This window comes from Echiichthys vipera (genome assembly GCF_963691815.1).
Source record: "Echiichthys vipera genome assembly, chromosome: 15".
NCBI lineage: Eukaryota > Metazoa > Chordata > Actinopteri > Perciformes > Trachinidae > Echiichthys > Echiichthys vipera.
Window position 1 is genome coordinate 20,194,155 of NC_139840.1, and position 18,222 is coordinate 20,212,376.

At 40.0% G+C, this 18,222-nt stretch overlaps 1 protein-coding gene across 3 annotated transcripts; it reads left to right on the forward strand.

Annotated features, from left to right (window-relative positions):
• The first annotated feature begins 2,782 nt into the window (after window positions 1-2,782).
• ripk2 (receptor-interacting serine-threonine kinase 2) lies at window positions 2,783-17,796 on the forward strand. 3 transcript variants are annotated; one of them, XM_083928183.1, is made up of 11 exons: window positions 2,783-3,295; window positions 6,122-6,275; window positions 6,857-7,012; window positions 8,113-8,270; window positions 8,802-8,851; window positions 9,182-9,343; window positions 10,105-10,190; window positions 12,804-12,905; window positions 13,062-13,158; window positions 13,267-13,485; window positions 13,772-17,796. In XM_083928183.1, exons 1-11 carry the CDS (start codon window positions 3,096-3,098, stop codon window positions 14,152-14,154), a joined length of 1,767 nt encoding a protein of 588 aa, XP_083784309.1. In that variant the 5' UTR covers window positions 2,783-3,095; the 3' UTR covers window positions 14,155-17,796. The 3 variants fall into 3 exon arrangements, with proteins under 3 accessions (XP_083784309.1, XP_083784310.1, XP_083784311.1); XM_083928184.1 differs by having other exon boundaries at window positions 13,270-13,485; XM_083928185.1 differs by having other exon boundaries at window positions 13,065-13,158; window positions 13,772-14,173.
• Window positions 17,797-18,222: the final 426 nt, after the last annotated feature.

Here is an 18,222-nt window from a genome sequence, read left to right on the forward strand (position 1 = left end):
CACACAAACAATAGGTGTGTTTTTTTTGTTTTTTTTAAAGGTGAAACCCTGTGCAGTATGTTTTTTGTTCTTTTTGGGTATAATTTATGGAGATGGTGAAGTATTTCTATTCCCACTGACTTTATCATTTATCTTGTTCGTTTTTCTTCTCCTCGGGGTGTTGTTTTTCTGGGGAAAAACGCGAAAACCCCACATAATGGTTCCATTGTATCTACACTGGGTTTCCCTTCATGCACTAATGAACAGCTGCCAGATAACTGAGCTTCTGATGGTCTGGCCTGGTGAGTGTGGGACTCTCTTCACAGCATAACGCACATGCGGATTCTTCTCCAAGATTGTCACTGCTAACTATCCTCAATCTTAGTCCAGTTAAATACACAATATGTGTTCCAGATGTTTAGAAACCATCATAATCATAAGCAAACAGGATCCTGCCCTCACTCCAAAATGTATTAACAGGTGTTAAAATAGACGGACAGCCCACAAGTTATTCACGTTTTAGATCATAATCTTTCAACTTTGGCCATGGGGAGTTATTCCAAGCGAAGACAGAAGTCATCGGTGTCTATAAGGCTGCAGTCACACTGTAATAGCGAGCCATGCCTACTCGAGAGGAGATATACTGAACGTTAAGAGGTACATGCCAGAGGGGCTATTCTGTTTTTCCATGTAAGGTGTTACCTCCATGAACACCAAGTGCTATTATTATTATTTCATCAGGTTTGAGCCACATAGGAAGGAGAACACACACACACTACTACTAGTAAAACATGAATGTAAGTATTCAATAAGGACCTAAAGACCTCTAGGGTCTATAAATAAAACTGAATTAACTTGAATTGAATTAAATTCTGGGCCCAGACCTCTAAATCACCACTCGTGACGTACATACACACACGTGTACACACACGCACACACACATGGGCACACACGCACACACACGCACACACACACACACATACACACACAAACACACACAAACACACACACACACACACACACACACAAACACACACACCCACACACACATTATTATTGAAATACTTTTGCAAAAAATAATGAGTTACTAGACTATCTGGTTAATGCACACTATATTATTTTAGTGCTGTCGTGACAAAGTGTGGCTGCACAGATTAAACTGATCCATAAATGAATAATAAATAAATTAATAACTAACTACTAATTAACTATAACAGACATAAAAGCAGGTGCCCACACACTTTGATAAACAGCATTGACAGGTAGACAGAAGATCATTTCAAAGCAAAGTCACACATATACTACACAAAACAAGAAAAATAATTGAACTGAGATTCATAAAACTGTGAAAACTGCTGACACTTTACATGATATACATTAACAGGCGTCCTGGTCATTTCCTCTGTTGCTTCTCCTCTGCAGTGCTTTACTTTAGATCCCTCTTGTGGCAAGACTCATCTTCTGCACACTCCGACAGTAAACAGCTCTGTAGTTTACTTTCTCATCCTATAACAAAGCTTTACTTTACCGTACAAGGACAGAACATGCCTGCAAATTAAGAATAATGTGATGAATGAACATTTAAGTTATATTATCAGGATGTTTTTGTTTAAAATAATGCTCCAATTATGATATATTGCACAAAAAATTGATAATATATTAATATCTACAGAAAAGCTAAGTCCTGTTGATACTTTTTCACTATTATTTATTTATTTATTGTATATATAACCTGTCTTTTTCTTTTCTTCCTTTGTTCTTATTTCACTATGGGTCGAAGGGAAATGTTTTTTCAATTCCTCTGTATCTGTCTGGCTCATATTGCAGAATAGGCAATAAAGTTGACTTTGCTTTTAAATGCTATGCTTTTTGTTGGATATGCCTACTGTTGGTTGCCTTTCTTATATGTGCAAACTAAGAAATAAAACGACCCTCTACTGACTAATAACTCAGAGGTTATTAACATTAACATCAACATATTTCATTGAAATGACATTTGGCAGTCAATATAACATTTGTCTCTAATTCTGGAACTGTGTTGCTGCCTGTCTTGCCCAGGACTCTCTTGTAAAAAAGATTTTTAATCTCAATGAGACATTTTCCTGGTTAAATAAACATAAACATAGGGATGACCCCCTCCATTTCACCTAGTGCCAGCCTACAGTAGCTGCACCGAACAAAAGACAGCCCAGGCAACATTAATGGCTGGTAAAATGTAAACAGGACGTCATTGTCAAATCTGTCAAAAAATGTAAGTATCAATTCAGACTAAATATATTTTTTTCATTTTGTACCATTCAAAACAACATAACATTAAAAAAAAAATTTAAATATAGCTTTTAATGAAGATTATACATATTCAACCTTTAATGAATTCGGGTTTTTATCTGATAAATCGTCACAGTTTTGTGGGGAATTCATATGTTTGGGAAATTCCAGCATGTGATCATGAACGAGGCCAGTTGAGTTCATGCTCGTCGGAGTTTTTTTGTTCCATCGAAAGTGAAACAAAATTGTAAATTTTAAGTCTAAAAGATGAATTATTTAAACAACAACAAACACCCCGTTTATCAAACTTGTGATTTGTCCCTATCTTTAATTCCTCTCTGAAAGTCTGTGTGTGCTCAGAGGGCTGTTTGGAAAATCAGCCCCACCTCAAAATTAGTCAGGTCAACTAATTGAACCTCAAGAAACGTAGTGCACCTGAACGCATCTTGAAAAAAAACCCGGAAGACGTCGTGTCGTCATTAGCAACAACAAACCCACCTGCCTTAAATGACAGCAGCGCTCAGCGGCTCGTTGTTGTTCCTGTTTGCATCAGCCTGTGACAGTTACTGGAGGCGGGCTGGCACCATAACGTGAATAAGTGAAAGCGCATACTTTTAATTCTAGTCGTTGGATGCTCGGTCTTTTCTCGGGTTGCTGTTTACCGGCCGTCCTGCTCCGCTACATTGACGTTAGCTCCGCTTGCTAAATGTAGCAGCCAGCAACATTATGGCATGCGTGTGAATGGGAAACGCTCTTCCTCATTGCGTTTACCATAAGAGGGCAGTTCTGCTTTCAGCTGCTGACCTAGTGTGGATTATAAATCCCCAAGAGATTTACCGTACACTGCTATGGAGCCCAACGCGGCTATGGGCTGTGTGAACATCGGCAGTCTGACCAGCACCTTGCCGGTGATCCCCTACCAGAAGCTGACCGACCTGTACTACCTGAGCAGAGGGGGCTTCGGCACCGTGTTCAAGGCGCAGCACTCCGACTGGAGGACCACCGTGGCCATCAAGTGCCTGAAACTCGACTGTCCTGTTGGAGAAAGGTAGGTTTCCCTGTGTCGATGTCCTAATTTAGGCCATATATACCCCCGTTTGGAAGGAATTTGAACACCTGTAAATGTAAAGCTACATTTGATTAAACTTACATTGTGTTATTGCAGGGTTTTTGTTTTTTATTACAGAAAAAGTATCATTTAGAATAGAATAGAATGAACTTTACAAAGCAAATTTGGAAGTGTTGATTTAACTTCCCGGGAGCTAAATTCAACACTTTCAAAGTGTCTATAATGGTCGACTCTAGATTGAGTTAAAACAACACTTTTGAAAGTGTTAAACAGTTAACACTCAATAGCCGAAATGTAACACACACCAGTGTTAAGTTGACCTAACACTAGTGTGAAGTGTCAAAGGTTAACACCATCAGTGTGTTTCTTTAGCACTGAATAAGGCTCAGATTCTATTAACACCGGGGAGAGTGTTGTATATAACTCTACATAGGAAGCTTTCATAGTTGATTTAATTTTAAAAATACTACCGTTGTCCAAACGTGTATACTAACGTTAAGCAAATTATGTATATTCAGCGACACTCTTGTGCAAAAGGAACATTATTGCACCCATCAAAACAAAGCATACATGAGACCTTAACCTGGGACTTTGTCATGTCACAGTCTATGGTCACGGTGCAGACGGGACTCTGTGAGACTTATTATCCACACATGTAAAATACTACTGCATAGAAAGTATTATTAATAGACATACTGCGTTTCATTTACTAACACAAAGGTACTCTGAGTCAAACAAAGCGAAAAGACTAATCTTAACAAGTGTTGAATTTAATTGACACTGTACTTTTAACTTACAACAACAACAATGGAAATCTAACACTTGATTCTGCTGTGTATTGATCTCCACAGGGGAAATTCACATGTTACAGCACCTCAAGTAACATAAATAGTATGTATAAAATGCTGCTAGAAAGTATGTGAACCCAGTCACCTTTTCCAAATGTTATAGACTCAATTTAAAATATTTATTCCTCATAAGTCTGCACACAATACATCATAATTACAAAGCAAAAACCGATTTTTAGAAATTTTAGCAAATTCATAAAACTCTACAGGCTTTACAAACCCATCAGCATCACCAGACTCTTTATATCTTATTTTCAGGGACCTTTACAAGAGATACGGAAACCTCTCTGCATTTGAATGGATCTCTATGAGAATTTAAGGGCAGGACTAGATTCAGATGTAAATGACAATGATACAGTTTGAGCAGGTGGTTGGATACACAGCAGGAAGTCATCAAGGGTCGGCTGGATCAAGTGAGCCTCAAACCATCGCTCTGTTGTCAGGTGTTCAGAACAGGTTGATGGATCAATTTACAGGTTTATTTTCCTGACAAAGTCTTACAAAGTGTTTAAGAGGAAAATCAGTCCAGAGATCCAGCCCTTTAAAGTGATCAATCTACCTCTACCTGGCTTGAGTAGAACAAATATAAAGTTTATTTCATATATCAAGACATCGTGATGCTCAATTGCATGATAAAAACAAGCACATACTAGCCAACTCAAGTTCCTCACAAAATCTGATGTGAAATATTTTTGAGGGGATATCATTTGAGGATCACGGTTTTATTTTTACATCTCACTTTACATTTCCACTCGGTTCAATGCTTCTCCAACCTTTAAGCTGCACTCCCCAGAATAAAATAGTGCATACACGAATGGGTTCTCTCTTCATTATAATGGTGGAGAATAATTCCTAAAAGTCCACTTTAAACCCAAACGTAGGTTAAAATGAATTGTCAGCAGTGTTATCCAACAGCACAGTGCTCTATAATTTCACTTATTTTGCACTAAGGATCTTAATAAAATGAGAAAATACCCCGTACCTTTCATTTGTCAAGTATTAAATTCCCACAGGAGTAAACAAAAATATGCCTTTACCATGTGGTTATTTCATTTAGATTATGTATTTTATAAATGATCAGAAAACATGCTATATTGTGTCAGTTATGAAATTACCTATATCGGGAACAAGGAGATTTTGGCCATAACGTTGTTTCATTGCCCTGTCTATGAATCAGCTGCAGTTTTGTCCCTGGATGTTACATGATTTTCAAGTCTTGCTATTGTTTCTATTCAACATACAGTATACTGTATAACGATAATGTGTCACGTCCAAGGAGTTGTTTCATTGCTTTGTCTTTAGACCTGCTGCCAGGTTTGTCTCTTGAAACCATCCTTCTACCCTCCTGTAAATGAGGTTCAAGAGAAACTTACTCATATCCACACATTCAAAGCTGAGCTGCACAAATTTATATATATATATATATATATATATATATATATATATATATATTTTTAGTACAGTTCCCTTACCCTTACTCTCCTGTGTAGTGATACTATGATAGTTGAAGGTGGGCAATAACTTACTTTGGTTATTTGCTACTACTACTACTAATAATAATAATTATAATGATAAGAATAATAAGAATATAAGAATAATAATATTGTACACATACTTGTAGTCTAAATTAATGATTCTGTATAACCTGTACTTAAAAGCTATCTAAATTAGTTATTAAAGTGTTTTGACACGTAAGAATTTGCCCTCATGTAACACATAAGTGGGACACGGCTCATTAATATATTAATTATTTTACAAATGATTTGGGACACATTTGTCATATCCTTTTAAAGTATCGATATTATTTAACCGTATTGCCCGGCCCTTTTTGACAGTCAGCTTCCAGGACGAATTCCTGTGGCGTGCTTCCTGCAGGAACACCGCAAATGTCATCAGTGTTTTGGCATCGCTTTGTGTGAGAGTAAAGACTGACTCTGTATCACTGGCTGCGTTTCAGAGAGAGGAACTGCCTGCTGAAGGAGGCAGAGGTGCTCCACAAAGCCCGGTTCAACTACATCATCCAGATCTTTGGCATCTGCAACGAGCCCGAGTTCTTCTGCATCGTCACCGAGTTCATGAGCAACGGCTCTCTGGACCTGTTGCTCCACGAGGTAGCTATACGTCATCAAGTAGTATTTCCTAAGAGTCGTTCATTCAGAAACAAAACTAGTCCAGCCGCGTTCCTTGGCTGTAAGGCATGTTTTCCTCTTTCACTCAGGGATGAGAGTTGATATGTATCTTAACAGAAACCAAAAGTATTAAACGTGTTCTGTATTCAATGAAATGACACAATCACAAATGGAGAGAACAACGTTCTCCCGTCTGTCATTTTGTTGCCAAAATACCTGAGGTGAAAGAGTCCTTTTGTTGTTTTTTTGCATGCTGCTACTTATCTAGCTCCATCTCTTTTACGCGTCACACATCATGAGGACGTATGTGATGAGACAGCAAGCAAAGTGAAACTTGGAAGTGTGCACAGTCTGATGAAACTTCGAAACAAGCAGGGGAAGAGAAGCTCAAAGCCGACCAATATAGTTTAGGGAGATTCCCACTTCTCTTGGTGTAGTAAATGCATTTTTTTTTGTGGTTGAAAGTCAGTATAACACTTCCTCTTACTCTGCACTTATCCATACATATTTTACCGATGTTCTTTTTCATATCGTTATATGGGTTCTGTTGTGTCCACCTACAGAAAGACATGTATCCCAGTCTTGCCTGGCCTCTGCGACTGAGGATCCTGTATGAGATTGCCCTGGGGGTTAACTTCCTTCACAACATGAACCCGCCCCTTTTACACCATGACCTAAAGACACAGAACATACTGTTGGACGGGGAATTTCATGTTAAGGTATGTGTATCGGTGAGAATTTGGCACAGTATGAACTGTATGTGTGAGCGTGGGTGTTACTGAGTATGGTTGTCTACTTTCATAATTACCCTGTGTGTGTGTGTGTGTGTGTGTGTGTGTGTGTGTGTGTGTGTGTGTGTGTGTGTGTGTGTGTGTGTGTGTGTGTGTGTGTGTGTGTGTGTGTGTGTGTGTGTGTGTGTGTGTGTGTGTGTGTGTGTGTGTGTGTGTGTGTGTGTGTGTGTGTGTGTGTGTGTGTGTGTGTGTGTGTGTGTGTGTGTGCGTGTGCGTGTGCGGTAACACACATGGTATCTCCCACGTTCAGGGAATTCCCGTGTTAAACCACAGAAACCATACACTTAAGGCATAAAACTATTTTTCCTTTCATTAATGTTTCAATGAACACTTAAAAAGAAGTCTCTGGTTAAAGGTGCTCAAATGTGAGGATTTGCTGTCATATATGATAGTAAACTGGATTTTTAAGGGATTTGGACTGTTGCTCTTATAGAATAAGAAGTCACTTTGGGCTCTAGAAAAATTAAAAAAGGAATGTTTTCACATTTTCTTGACATTTCTCAGACAAAATGTCGAGAAAATAACCAGAAAATTATTGGATTATGAAAATAATTGTTAGTTGCAGTACAAACTTTTATTACTTTGAATATTTGTGGTCCACTTACCTTGAATTGAATTGTCTTTATTGTCATTGTACCAGTACAATGAAATTTACAGTACAATCCCTTAAAGTGCAGAAATAATTTAATATTAAAAGCAGAAAAAAGAATAGGCTAGACCTTTAAAAGACACATTTAAAACGACGCACCAACACACACACACACACACACACACACACACACACACACACACACACACACACACACACACACACACACACACACGCACTTGGACACGCACTTGCACAGGCACTTGTTGAGAAAGTGCTGCAGGACAATTCTCCCACAACATAACTGATGTTCTTAATGTGTTGTCTTTAACTGATAAAAGAAAAAGCTGATCCAAGAAAAAAAGATCACAAATAAACATACATACACTGTATCTAGAATGATCAAATAAGGCAAATGTTCTGCTTTTGTTCGGTCTAGATCGCAGACTTTGGTCTTTCAAAGTGGCGGCAGCTGTCTGTCAGTAAAGGCTCGGGGTCTAAGCCCACAGAGATGGGGGGCACAGTGATCTACATGCCCCCTGAGAAGTACGAACCATCCAAGGGCCGCCGGGCCGATGTGAAACATGACATGTACAGGTGAGACACAGAACCTCAGTTGCAAGTCTCTGGAAAGAAATAGGTCAGATGATAAACAACATCACGTACGTACTCCAGTCATTCTCCAGAGTTCTGTCTGAATATGTTTTTACGTTTATGATGATCAGGTGGTAAAATTATTGGACAGAATTTGTAAACGGACGAACTCTTGATGACCTAACTGCACAGTTTTTAAACAGAATTATGACAAACAAATGGTCTGATTTCAGGACTCTGTCAGGAAGAGGGAGTGGTGACTATTACAAAAGCAGTAAAAAAAAAAAAAAAAGTACAAGAAATCCACTTTCCTCTGTGGCTGAATATGACTTTCTCCTCGATTGTGGCTGATGTTGTCTCTTATGCTTCTGGACAATCGTTAGCTTGACGCAACAGGTCATTCATTGTTCTTCCTCAGAGCAGCCTCTCTGGGGAGCTTGTCGTAAAGTCCCTCCCTCTAACGGGGAATACCAGCCGAAAAATCAATGACGTGACTCTTCTTATCTGTCTCTCACCTGCATGTGTACACTGAAGCTATGCGATCATTATGTGGGAAGTGCTGTCCAGGCAGATTCCATTCGAAGGTAACTTTTAACTCTTCTGTTTGTATTCAAGTTTGATTTGTCACTCTCATATTCTGTTCAGTTGTTCTTTGAGTGAACTTTCATGGAGCTACCAGACTAATCACCAATCTGTGTGCGTGTTTGTGTGTGTGTGTGCGTGCGTGCGTGTGCGTGTGTGTGTGTGTGTGTGTGTGTGTGTCTGTGTCTGTGTGTGTGTGTGTCTGTGTGTGTGTGTGTCTGTGTGTGTGTGTGTGTGTGTGTGTGTGTGTGTGTGTGTGTGTCTGTGTCTGTGTCTGTGTGTGTCTGTGTGTGTGTGTGTGTGTGTGTGTGTCTGTGTGTGTGTTTGATCAGATGTAACCAACCCCATGCAGATCATGTTCAGTGTGCTTCGTGGGATGCGCCCTGACACGAGTCTGGACAGTCTGCCTGCTAACATCCCCAGCAGAGAAACCCTCATCAGTTTAATGACCTGTGGCTGGACCACTGATCCTGATGAACGGCCTTCCTTCCTCAGTAAGCTCACACAAATTACTGAACTGCAGGAATTCATTTTTGGCAGGAGTTTACAAATCCCGTACTTGTAAGGATTGCACTGTGTTGTAAGAGTTTGAACTTTTTCACAGTTATTTTCACATCTCTTTTAATGCTGAGGAACAGTAAAAATCTTCCTAGTCAGTGCTACATTTGACCGTGACAAAGCAGTGACCAAGTATCAGCCTCCTGAGTCACATCATTTGAATGTTGTGTGCTGAACCAAGTCTTGTTTTCCATTCATACATTTGCCCAATATATAGACTTCCACCACTTACTGAAGTGCGTTCGGACGATAATCTTTGGCAAGTGGAGAGTACGTCTTATTTTCCGTCTCTTCTTCTCTCTCACTAAAACACACCCAAACAAACTGCAGAGTCACTGCAACACAGTCACAATGCATGCATGTGTTTTCCATATTGTTGGAAGAAATTAAAAGTTTGGATTTATCTGAAAATGTTCTCCACCAACACTGTAACACTCAGTTTATCTTGCATTAAATGTTTCAATAAATACAGCTTCCTTTAGTCTGTACATGAAAGTAGCCTAAATAACAAAATATGCGAACAGGCAGCGAAGTGTCTGGACACACCTACAGCTAATGGAGCTGTGGTTGAAGAAAGCACATGACTAGAAAAAAATCAGTTAAAACGAGTTTTGTGTACCATTGCAGACTAGATACAGTATCTCAGTGGGATAAACTGTTAAGATGTGATGTGTTTTTTGTTTTTCTGCCACTTCAGAGTGTTTGATTGAGCTGGAGCCCATGGTGAGGAACTTTGACGAAATTGACTTCCTGGAAGCGGTGTTGGAGATCAAAAGGTCAAAGGTTAGTCAGGAGATTTCTCACAGTTCTTTTTTTATCAAGTCTTCGTTAAAACGAGAGAGAGAGAGAGAGAGAGTTGGGACCAACATGCCTGAACTCACACTGGTGACACAGTGGTTCATGGTAGAGCTTTTATTCTGTCATTTTGGCCGTAATCCTTTGAATCAGGTTGTATTGTAGGAACTTTTACCAATCATAGCTCTAGTTCAAGTTAAAGTGAGGGAGCATGGACAGTAGATTGAACTTGTTGCTTGTTAGGCCACACCCTCTTTTCATATGGCAGCTTGCCCGGGCATGTAGAGAGCAGCTGCCAGTTAAGTTTCAGTTTCTAAAGGTTTCAGTTGGTGTTAAGTGTTATTTTTCCGCATGTAAGAATTGACTACTTGATTTATACAGTTTATATAGCAATGTCTGAGTTTATTAGCTGCTTCATAATTTAGTGGCAGCGTGTGTTGTTTGTGTAACCTATAGAGGTAAATTGTAAATGTAGTTTAAGTCTTCTGTACAGATTTAGTACTGTTTCTTCTGTATGGAGAATTATTAGGGCCACCTTTGAGTTTTACGCTAGTTAAAGTGTAATTCGTGCCCAAAATCATCCCATGGTCTTTTTTCGGCACTTACATGCATCAAATAAGCCATGGAGACAGTTTTTTTGTGTATAAACTATTAACGGAGAAATCTGTGAGAGTCGCTAACAGGCGGACGTGGCTAACACTGATTAGCTCGGGGCACATAAAACGATGCACCAACAACGTAGTAAGTGAAACCGGAGACTTACCAACTGGCCCTGCTACCAGCTTCTCTCATAGTAAAGTCGATTCAAGTGGATAACCAAAGTCAATACAAAAGGAAGGAGCCCATTGGTGCTTTGTTTTATGTGTAAGGACTCTTCTCATGCTGCTGCAGAGGTTTGGTGTTATTTTGAGGAGTATTATTGGTTAAAAAAGACGTTTTAATGCTTTCACCGTACTGCCCCAAGCTAATCAGTGTTAGCCATGTCTGGCTGTTGGCGACTCTCCCGGATTTCTCCATTAATAGTTACACGGAAAAAAATGTCTTGATGGCTTATTTAATGTATGTAAGTGCCGAAAAAGACCATGGGATGATTTTGTGCGGGAATTACACTTAAACATATTTGTTTCCTCTCTTCTTTACGACCACACACATTCTATTGTGAAGTAGAGAGAAGCTGTGCATCCTGACTAGACTCCCCATATTGGTAACTTAATTGCACCCAGAGCTCCACAACAACAAACACAATAGGGGCAGCACAGTAAAACAACATAGTGCTTAAGAAGGGGCTTCATACTCCAAAGATGTCAATGAATAGCTTCTTGTGTTTACTGTAACAGTTTTCAACTCTCAGCTATTAAGATTTTAATTGATTTATTACCTGTCAGTTGCTTCACACAACCTGAAGAACCAACCTCTCTGTTAGGGGAAAACAGTTTTAAACTTTCAGTTTTTTACTCTGCGAGGGAAGCAGAACTAAACATGTATTTTATCATCTAAAGAGCTGTTTGTTTTCACGTGTCAGTGGTTAGATAATACGATAATACTGTGTAGATGAAGGAATCCCCCTGTTCACGAATACAAAATTCCAACACAGTTACAAGCTAATTCTGAATACTTGACGTAATCTGGGATAGTTGTACTGTGACTAAGAGGTCACAGGTCAAAAAAGTTTTCTTCATAAGTTCCCCTTAACATTTCCTTCCTTTTTTGGTGTGTGTGTGTGTGTGTGTGTGTGTGTGTGTGTGTGTGTGTGTGTGTGTGTGTGTGTGTGTGTGTGTGTGTGTGTGTGTGTGTGTGTGTGTGTGTGTGTGTGTGTGTGTGTGTGTGTGTGTGTGTGTGTGTGTGTGTGTGTGTGTGTGTGTGTGTGTGTGTGTGTGTGTGTGTGTGTGTGTGTGTGTGTGTGTGTGTGTGTGACTATTGTTCAACGCGAGCTGGATCAAGGCTTAGTGGGTTTATCTGGTTGACTGGAAGGGGAAAAAATCAATTGATGTGTGAAAGGAATAGTTAATATTTCATTTGTTGTATTGTGTAGTGTGTGTTTGGCCGCACGTCAATGTTTTAAAGGTCCCATATTTTAAAAAGTGAGATTTCTATGTCTTTTCTATTATAAAGCAGGTCAAGGTGCTTAATAAATACTGTGAAAGTATCAAGAACACTCAACCCACAGAGAAACTGTGTCTTTAAACGGGCCGTCAGGACTTCTGTAGAGAGTGCAGCTGAGGAAGACCATGAACTGCTGACCAATCAGAGCAGACTGGGCTTTGGTGGGAGGGGGTCTTAAAGGGACAGGAACCTTTTAGACAGTGTGTGAACACAGGTATATTCAGACAGACAGGATAAGAAAAATACAGAAATGTGTTTTTTGAAAATTAAAGCATGTAAACCTCTTCTAGTAGAAACCCAAAATACAAGTAGGAAGCTGAAAATGAGCAGAATATGGGACCTTTAAAAGCCCTGTCAATCATTTAACTTCTAAAAAATGGTCAATATTTATAACTTTTACCTGATAAGATTGATTGAAAACTAAACATTGTATTGTTCCCTACTAATCGTCTCTGTCAGTGTGACTCATTCCCTCTTCTTTTCCTTGTTCCTCTACAGTTGAGTCAGAGGTCCGGCTGTTGTTCAGCTCAACCGGTGAGTGAGAAGAGGACTGAGGATGGATCCCTGAACATGCTGAAGGACAGAGCCAGTCCCTGGCCGGTCAGTAGCTGAAATGTCCAATATCACGATAAAATAAAATATTTAACAGTGATAATTGAGGTTTCACGTCTACATTTCTACATATCTGTTTTTTTGTATTATGTATTCAATTTATGTGTGGAAATGTAAAGTTAAGTAGTGTTTGTTCTGCCACAGGAGAGCTCCACCTCAGGCTCAGGCTCCTGTTCCTCCCATGACACAGACATATCTCTACCAAGATTCCTCACCAGCAGCAATGCTGAACCTTCTAAAGGTAATTACAACAGGGCCTCATGTATTGGCATCATTTACTGAGTGGCTATGAATCAAATAACAATCTCATAATATCACAAATAAGGCTTTTCTTCTTCTCTTTCTAAAGCAGACGGGCTTCCATCGTCATTTTTAGTTAATAATCTGGAGCCTCCTCAGTCTTTGAAGGAGCACTGCGCTGTCAACAATCACAGCTACTTCCAGAGTGCAAGGCCCCTGAATGATTTAAACAGGTCCATCAAAGCAGGCCTGCCCGCCACTGAATATGAGACACAGCTGGATAACCTCACCCTCAAGCCTCAGCCTCAGCCTCAGCCTCAGCTACAAGGTAGGAGCAGTTAAAGCATAATGGCTGAAATGGGTGATAAAGATAGCACAGTTCTGGAAAATGTAATAAATGAATGTTTTTATTGCTTTCCCAAAACACACAACCAAAATTTTAATCATCTCCTCTCTCTCTCTCTCTCTCTCTCTCTCTCTCTCTCTCTCTCTCTCTCTCTCTCTCTCTCTCTCTCTCTCTCTCTCTCTCTCTCTCTCTCTCTCTCTCTCTCTCTCTCTCTCTCTCTCTCTCTCTCTCTCTCTCTCTCTCTCTCTCTCTCTCTCTTCACTTGCAGCAGATTACTCTCCTCCACTGCAGCCCTCCCCTCCCTCACAAGGCCCTATCGGCCTGTGGATCGAATCACGGCGTGAGAAGATCGTCGCCCAGATGACAGAGGCCTGTCTGAACCAGAGCTTGGATGCCCTCCTGGCCCAGACCATGCTGATGCGGGAGGATTACGAGCTTGTGGTGACCCAGACAACGCGAACCGCAAAAGTCCGCAAGCTCCTGGACAACTGTTACCGGAACAACGAAGACTTCTGCCGCATCGTGGTCTGCAAGCTGCGCGACAACAAGCAGACGGGCCTGCAGCCGTACCCACCTGAAATCGGCTCCCCTACCTTCATCCCCAGCGCAACGCCGTTGTCCATGTCCTACAATATCCCCAGGAACATGTAGCAGCAGTCACAGCCAAACAATGGAAAGGATCCAAATTATTAACTGTGCCAACTTTACACTACAACTCTTAATGGTTCCACTGTCTTCAGGACACTCACCCTGTTTCCTGTCAGTCTTTCCCTCCTGAGGAGCTGAGGCCTGGGTGAGCAAAAAAGAGTCACAGGTACTAAACTAAGCTTTTGGCTTTGAAGAATATCGACTCACAAGAGACAAAAACTGTTTCTGTATAATCAGATGGAAGCAGTGATTTTATTTAACAATGTTCATTCTGAGTGGAGGTACATTATTCCTTTGTCTCCCAAGCTCAGTGGCTATTATGTGAAAGTCTAATTATGTAGCCCAGTATTCTTGTGTGTGCGTGTGTGTGTGTGCGTGTGTGTGGGTGTGTGTGCGTGGGAGTGAGTGCGTGCGTGCGTGCGTGCGTGTGTGTGTGTGTGTGTAGCCTTTTTGTAGAGTGCAAACATCCTTGATACACTCAGTTGATTTGAGTGAGTGACAGGAGGACTGTTAACATGCTGGAAAACCTACAGCACAGCAAAAATAAGGTTTATTCCTGTTAAGGCAATCTTGATCTTAAAGCACCCTGTAGTCATGAGTGAAGTGTGTATGTGGCCCTCGGCGTGTCTTCGTATTGAAGCACATGACCAACGTTCAGTCAGTGAGAAAATGCACTTTCAGGTGCTGTGCAAAGACGACTTCACGACAGCCAACTCTGTGGTCCTGAACAGTTACAGCTTCACACAACTGAAGTGTTGGAATGAGTTGTGATTTTGGTAAGCTGCGTTCATGTGACCACATGGAAAGTTTTTGTGCGTGCCTGGGCTCTTTTTCCTCCCCCTCTTCTTTTTCCTGCTGAGTTAAAGAGATTCGCTGGGGTGTGGAGTACAGAGGAAGTTAAGATTGTAATATAACACTTAGAATGAGAGGGATGCGTGTGTGTGTCTGCATGTCTGTGTCTAGATTAAAAGTGGACCAAAGTGATCCAATTTTGTTTGGTCTTCCAAGTGGTGGCTTCGCCTCTCAGTATTCTTAATAGTGTTCACTTTAGGCACTCCGGACTCATCTGGATACTTCCAGAGTTAAGGTTTATCAGTGGGCTTCACATGTTTGATCCTGCTGAGCTGCAGATGAACTGCAACACATGAACCTGCTTTGCTTTGTAGCAAGCTGAGAGCTGGGCGATACTTCAGTTTGATAAATTATCACCTTTTGATTGAATCGTATTTTGATGAAATCATATATCGAGATATCTGGATACAAAATTGCGCCACAAAATACTATTAATTTGTCAAGTATTTAATTCCCACAAGAGTTTACAAAAATAGGCTTTACCATGTCGTTATTCCATATAGACTATTTATTTATTTATTGAGTTACCAGAAAAGATGACATATATACACCGTTACCGAGACAAGAAAAGACTTGGATATAAGATTTTCACCATATCAGCCCTAGTTTAGTTTATGTACTTTATACAGTGCACTCACTCAGTTTATCACTTATACAACTTTTCCTACTGTAGCCACACTTCCTCATCTGCTCAAAACAACAGTAACACCTTATTTATTAAATCATTTTCTCTCTGTTTCTCATATATCAGTAACATTCAGCAAGGCTTAATCCTGCTAAATGCAAGAAAATACACACAGTCACAAGGAAGACAGTAGCACCCGTTTGTCTGTAGAAGATATACTGAGTAATACAGTTGTGTTATTAATATACAGCATATATCTTCTTTGTGCCAAAACGCATTGTACTTAAGAAACATATATATAGACGTACATATATACATCTACTGTATGTACAGGTACATCTATGTATACTTACGTATAGGCAATGGACGATTATTTTCATTATCGATTATTTTTAAATGCAGTTCAATGTTTCCCAGAGGCTAAGGTGATGTCATCGAATTTTCAGATTACTGTCATAGAAGACAATACACATTTGAGAAGCTAGAACAAGTACATTTTTGGTATTTTGCTTAAAAATGTATCGATTTTCAAAATAGTTGCAGTTTCATTTTCAAAGCGATTCATCGACTGATCATTCGAGCTCTAGTGTGCGTGTTGTGTGCGTGTGTACATCTCATGAAGGGCCATTCTGTTTTCATGACTTCCTCAAAATGGGTGCTTAAATTACAGTATTGTAGCTGTGTCATTTACTGTATTTACACCCACAAATTCACCACACAGTAACTTTGTTTTGTTCCCTTTTGTTAAATTCAACAAATTCATTAAGGAACTTTAAAAAACACAGTTGGAAATGAGCCACAGCAGGTGATTAACAAATCGTACTCAATCCTATCATGTCATTTAAATAAAAGGAAGGCCAAGCAAGGTCGATATGTTTCCATAACGTTGGACTTGTATTGCCTTTGTCTTTGATAACTGTGCCTCGTGCTGCTTGCTGCCTCAACTATAGAAACATGCAAAAGCCTTTTACACACATATCAAGAAACGTTGAGTAAAACTGCTACAAATTTGATAGCTTAATTACGTTGTAACATATTTTGTACTGTAGATGATAGTTCAACATAAATATATATATATATATTGTTGTTAAAAATCCATGTATCGTTTTTGTTAAGTGATGATTTAATATTCATAGAATCACCTTCTGCAGATACCGGCCTCATTAGGTGCCCATGTCATTATCAGTGTCAGTTGATCAAACAATAAAAACATGTTACATAATGTTCAGTTGATGTGTAGCTGTGGTTTCAACAGAAACTATGATTTTTATTATATTGTATCACACTCTTCATTAAAATGGATACTCTGTTTTTAATTCTGCATGCTTTCTTCTTTCTTTCTTTCTCTTGATTTATTCCTATGTAACTTTAATCCAAGGGTGATATTTACTCTATTAGCACTGTTGACCCATTTGTTATCCATTTAAAGCTGCCAAAGGGGATTATGTATAGCTATAGATTACTGAACTGGCATACAGGGGAACGGCCCAGCGGCCTGAGACAGGGCTTCGCTTGCTAAAATCACCACAAAGTGACACAAAAGGCCCAAAAAGATGAATAAAAAAAATTGATGCTGTTTTGTGTTTAGTTAGTTTTGGGAAGCTACGTGGTGACAGGGAGGTGACGATAGCGTGTAAATCGAGGAACCCCTCCCACCTCTGGTAGAATACGGGGATTTCTTAATCCTGTGGGAATTGGCCGTTTATATTACAGACGTCCTGAAGTAAGATTATGTTATCCCACGTCCCCACGTCAAACTATTCCTGTCAGAATAGGGCTATAGGGACGCAAAACAACCACAAAGAGACGCATAACAACCACAAAGAGACAAAACAACCACAAAGAGACGCATAACAACCACAAAGAGACAAAACAACCACAAAGAGACGCATAACAACCACAAAGAGACAAAACAACCACAAAGAGACGCAAAATAACCACAAAGAGATGCAAAACAACCGCAATGAGACAAATCAACCACAAAGAGACGCAAAACAACCACAAAGAGACGCAAAACGACCGCAAAGAGACAAATCAACCACAAAGAGACGCAAAACAACCACAAAGAGACAAAACAACCACAAAGAGATGCAAAACAACCACAAAGAGACAAATCAACCACAAAGAGACAAAACAACCACAAAGAGACACAACCTAAAAAGGGCCACAGAGTGATGTTAAAACGCTGACAACAGATGGTGAATTTCCACAGAGATGCAATACAACCTCAAATAGATGCAAAGAGGTTGTTAGAGTCTCTTTCAGTCTTGGTGTCTTGTTCCTGTGCAGGAGGGGTGTGGGCATTTTAACGTGTCTGTGCCCAGGGGACGATTGTCTCTCACATGTGTAGAGCAAACTGTTGAGAGACTGATAGAGATGCAGCTGTTTAACCAATCAATACATGAGAGATAGTCTCTAATGACAGTTACACGACACAACATGTTCTGTATCACACAGGGTACGGTTTGACACCAGATTCAAACCGTATCCTGTATCATTACCTAGAAGTAGCTTGTCTGCTTCTGTCCTAGATGTTGAGGGCTGGCAGGGGGCAGGGACGAGGTCTGCTTGTCTCTGAAAATAGCACCGGGGGG

What these genes read in the sequence shown, in the direction of transcription:
- ripk2 (XM_083928183.1), top strand. Translation starts at nt 3,096, where the DNA reads ATGGAGCCCAACGCGGCTATGGGCTGTGTGAACATCGGCAGTCTGACC. An exon ending in GACTGTCCTGTTGGAGAAAG is followed by an intron (nt 3,296 to 6,121) that starts GTAGGTTTCCCT and finishes GCTGCGTTTCAG; the next exon opens with AGAGAGGAACTGCCTGCTGA. An exon ending in ACGGGGAATTTCATGTTAAG is followed by an intron (nt 7,013 to 8,112) that starts GTATGTGTATCG and finishes TGTTCGGTCTAG; the next exon opens with ATCGCAGACTTTGGTCTTTC.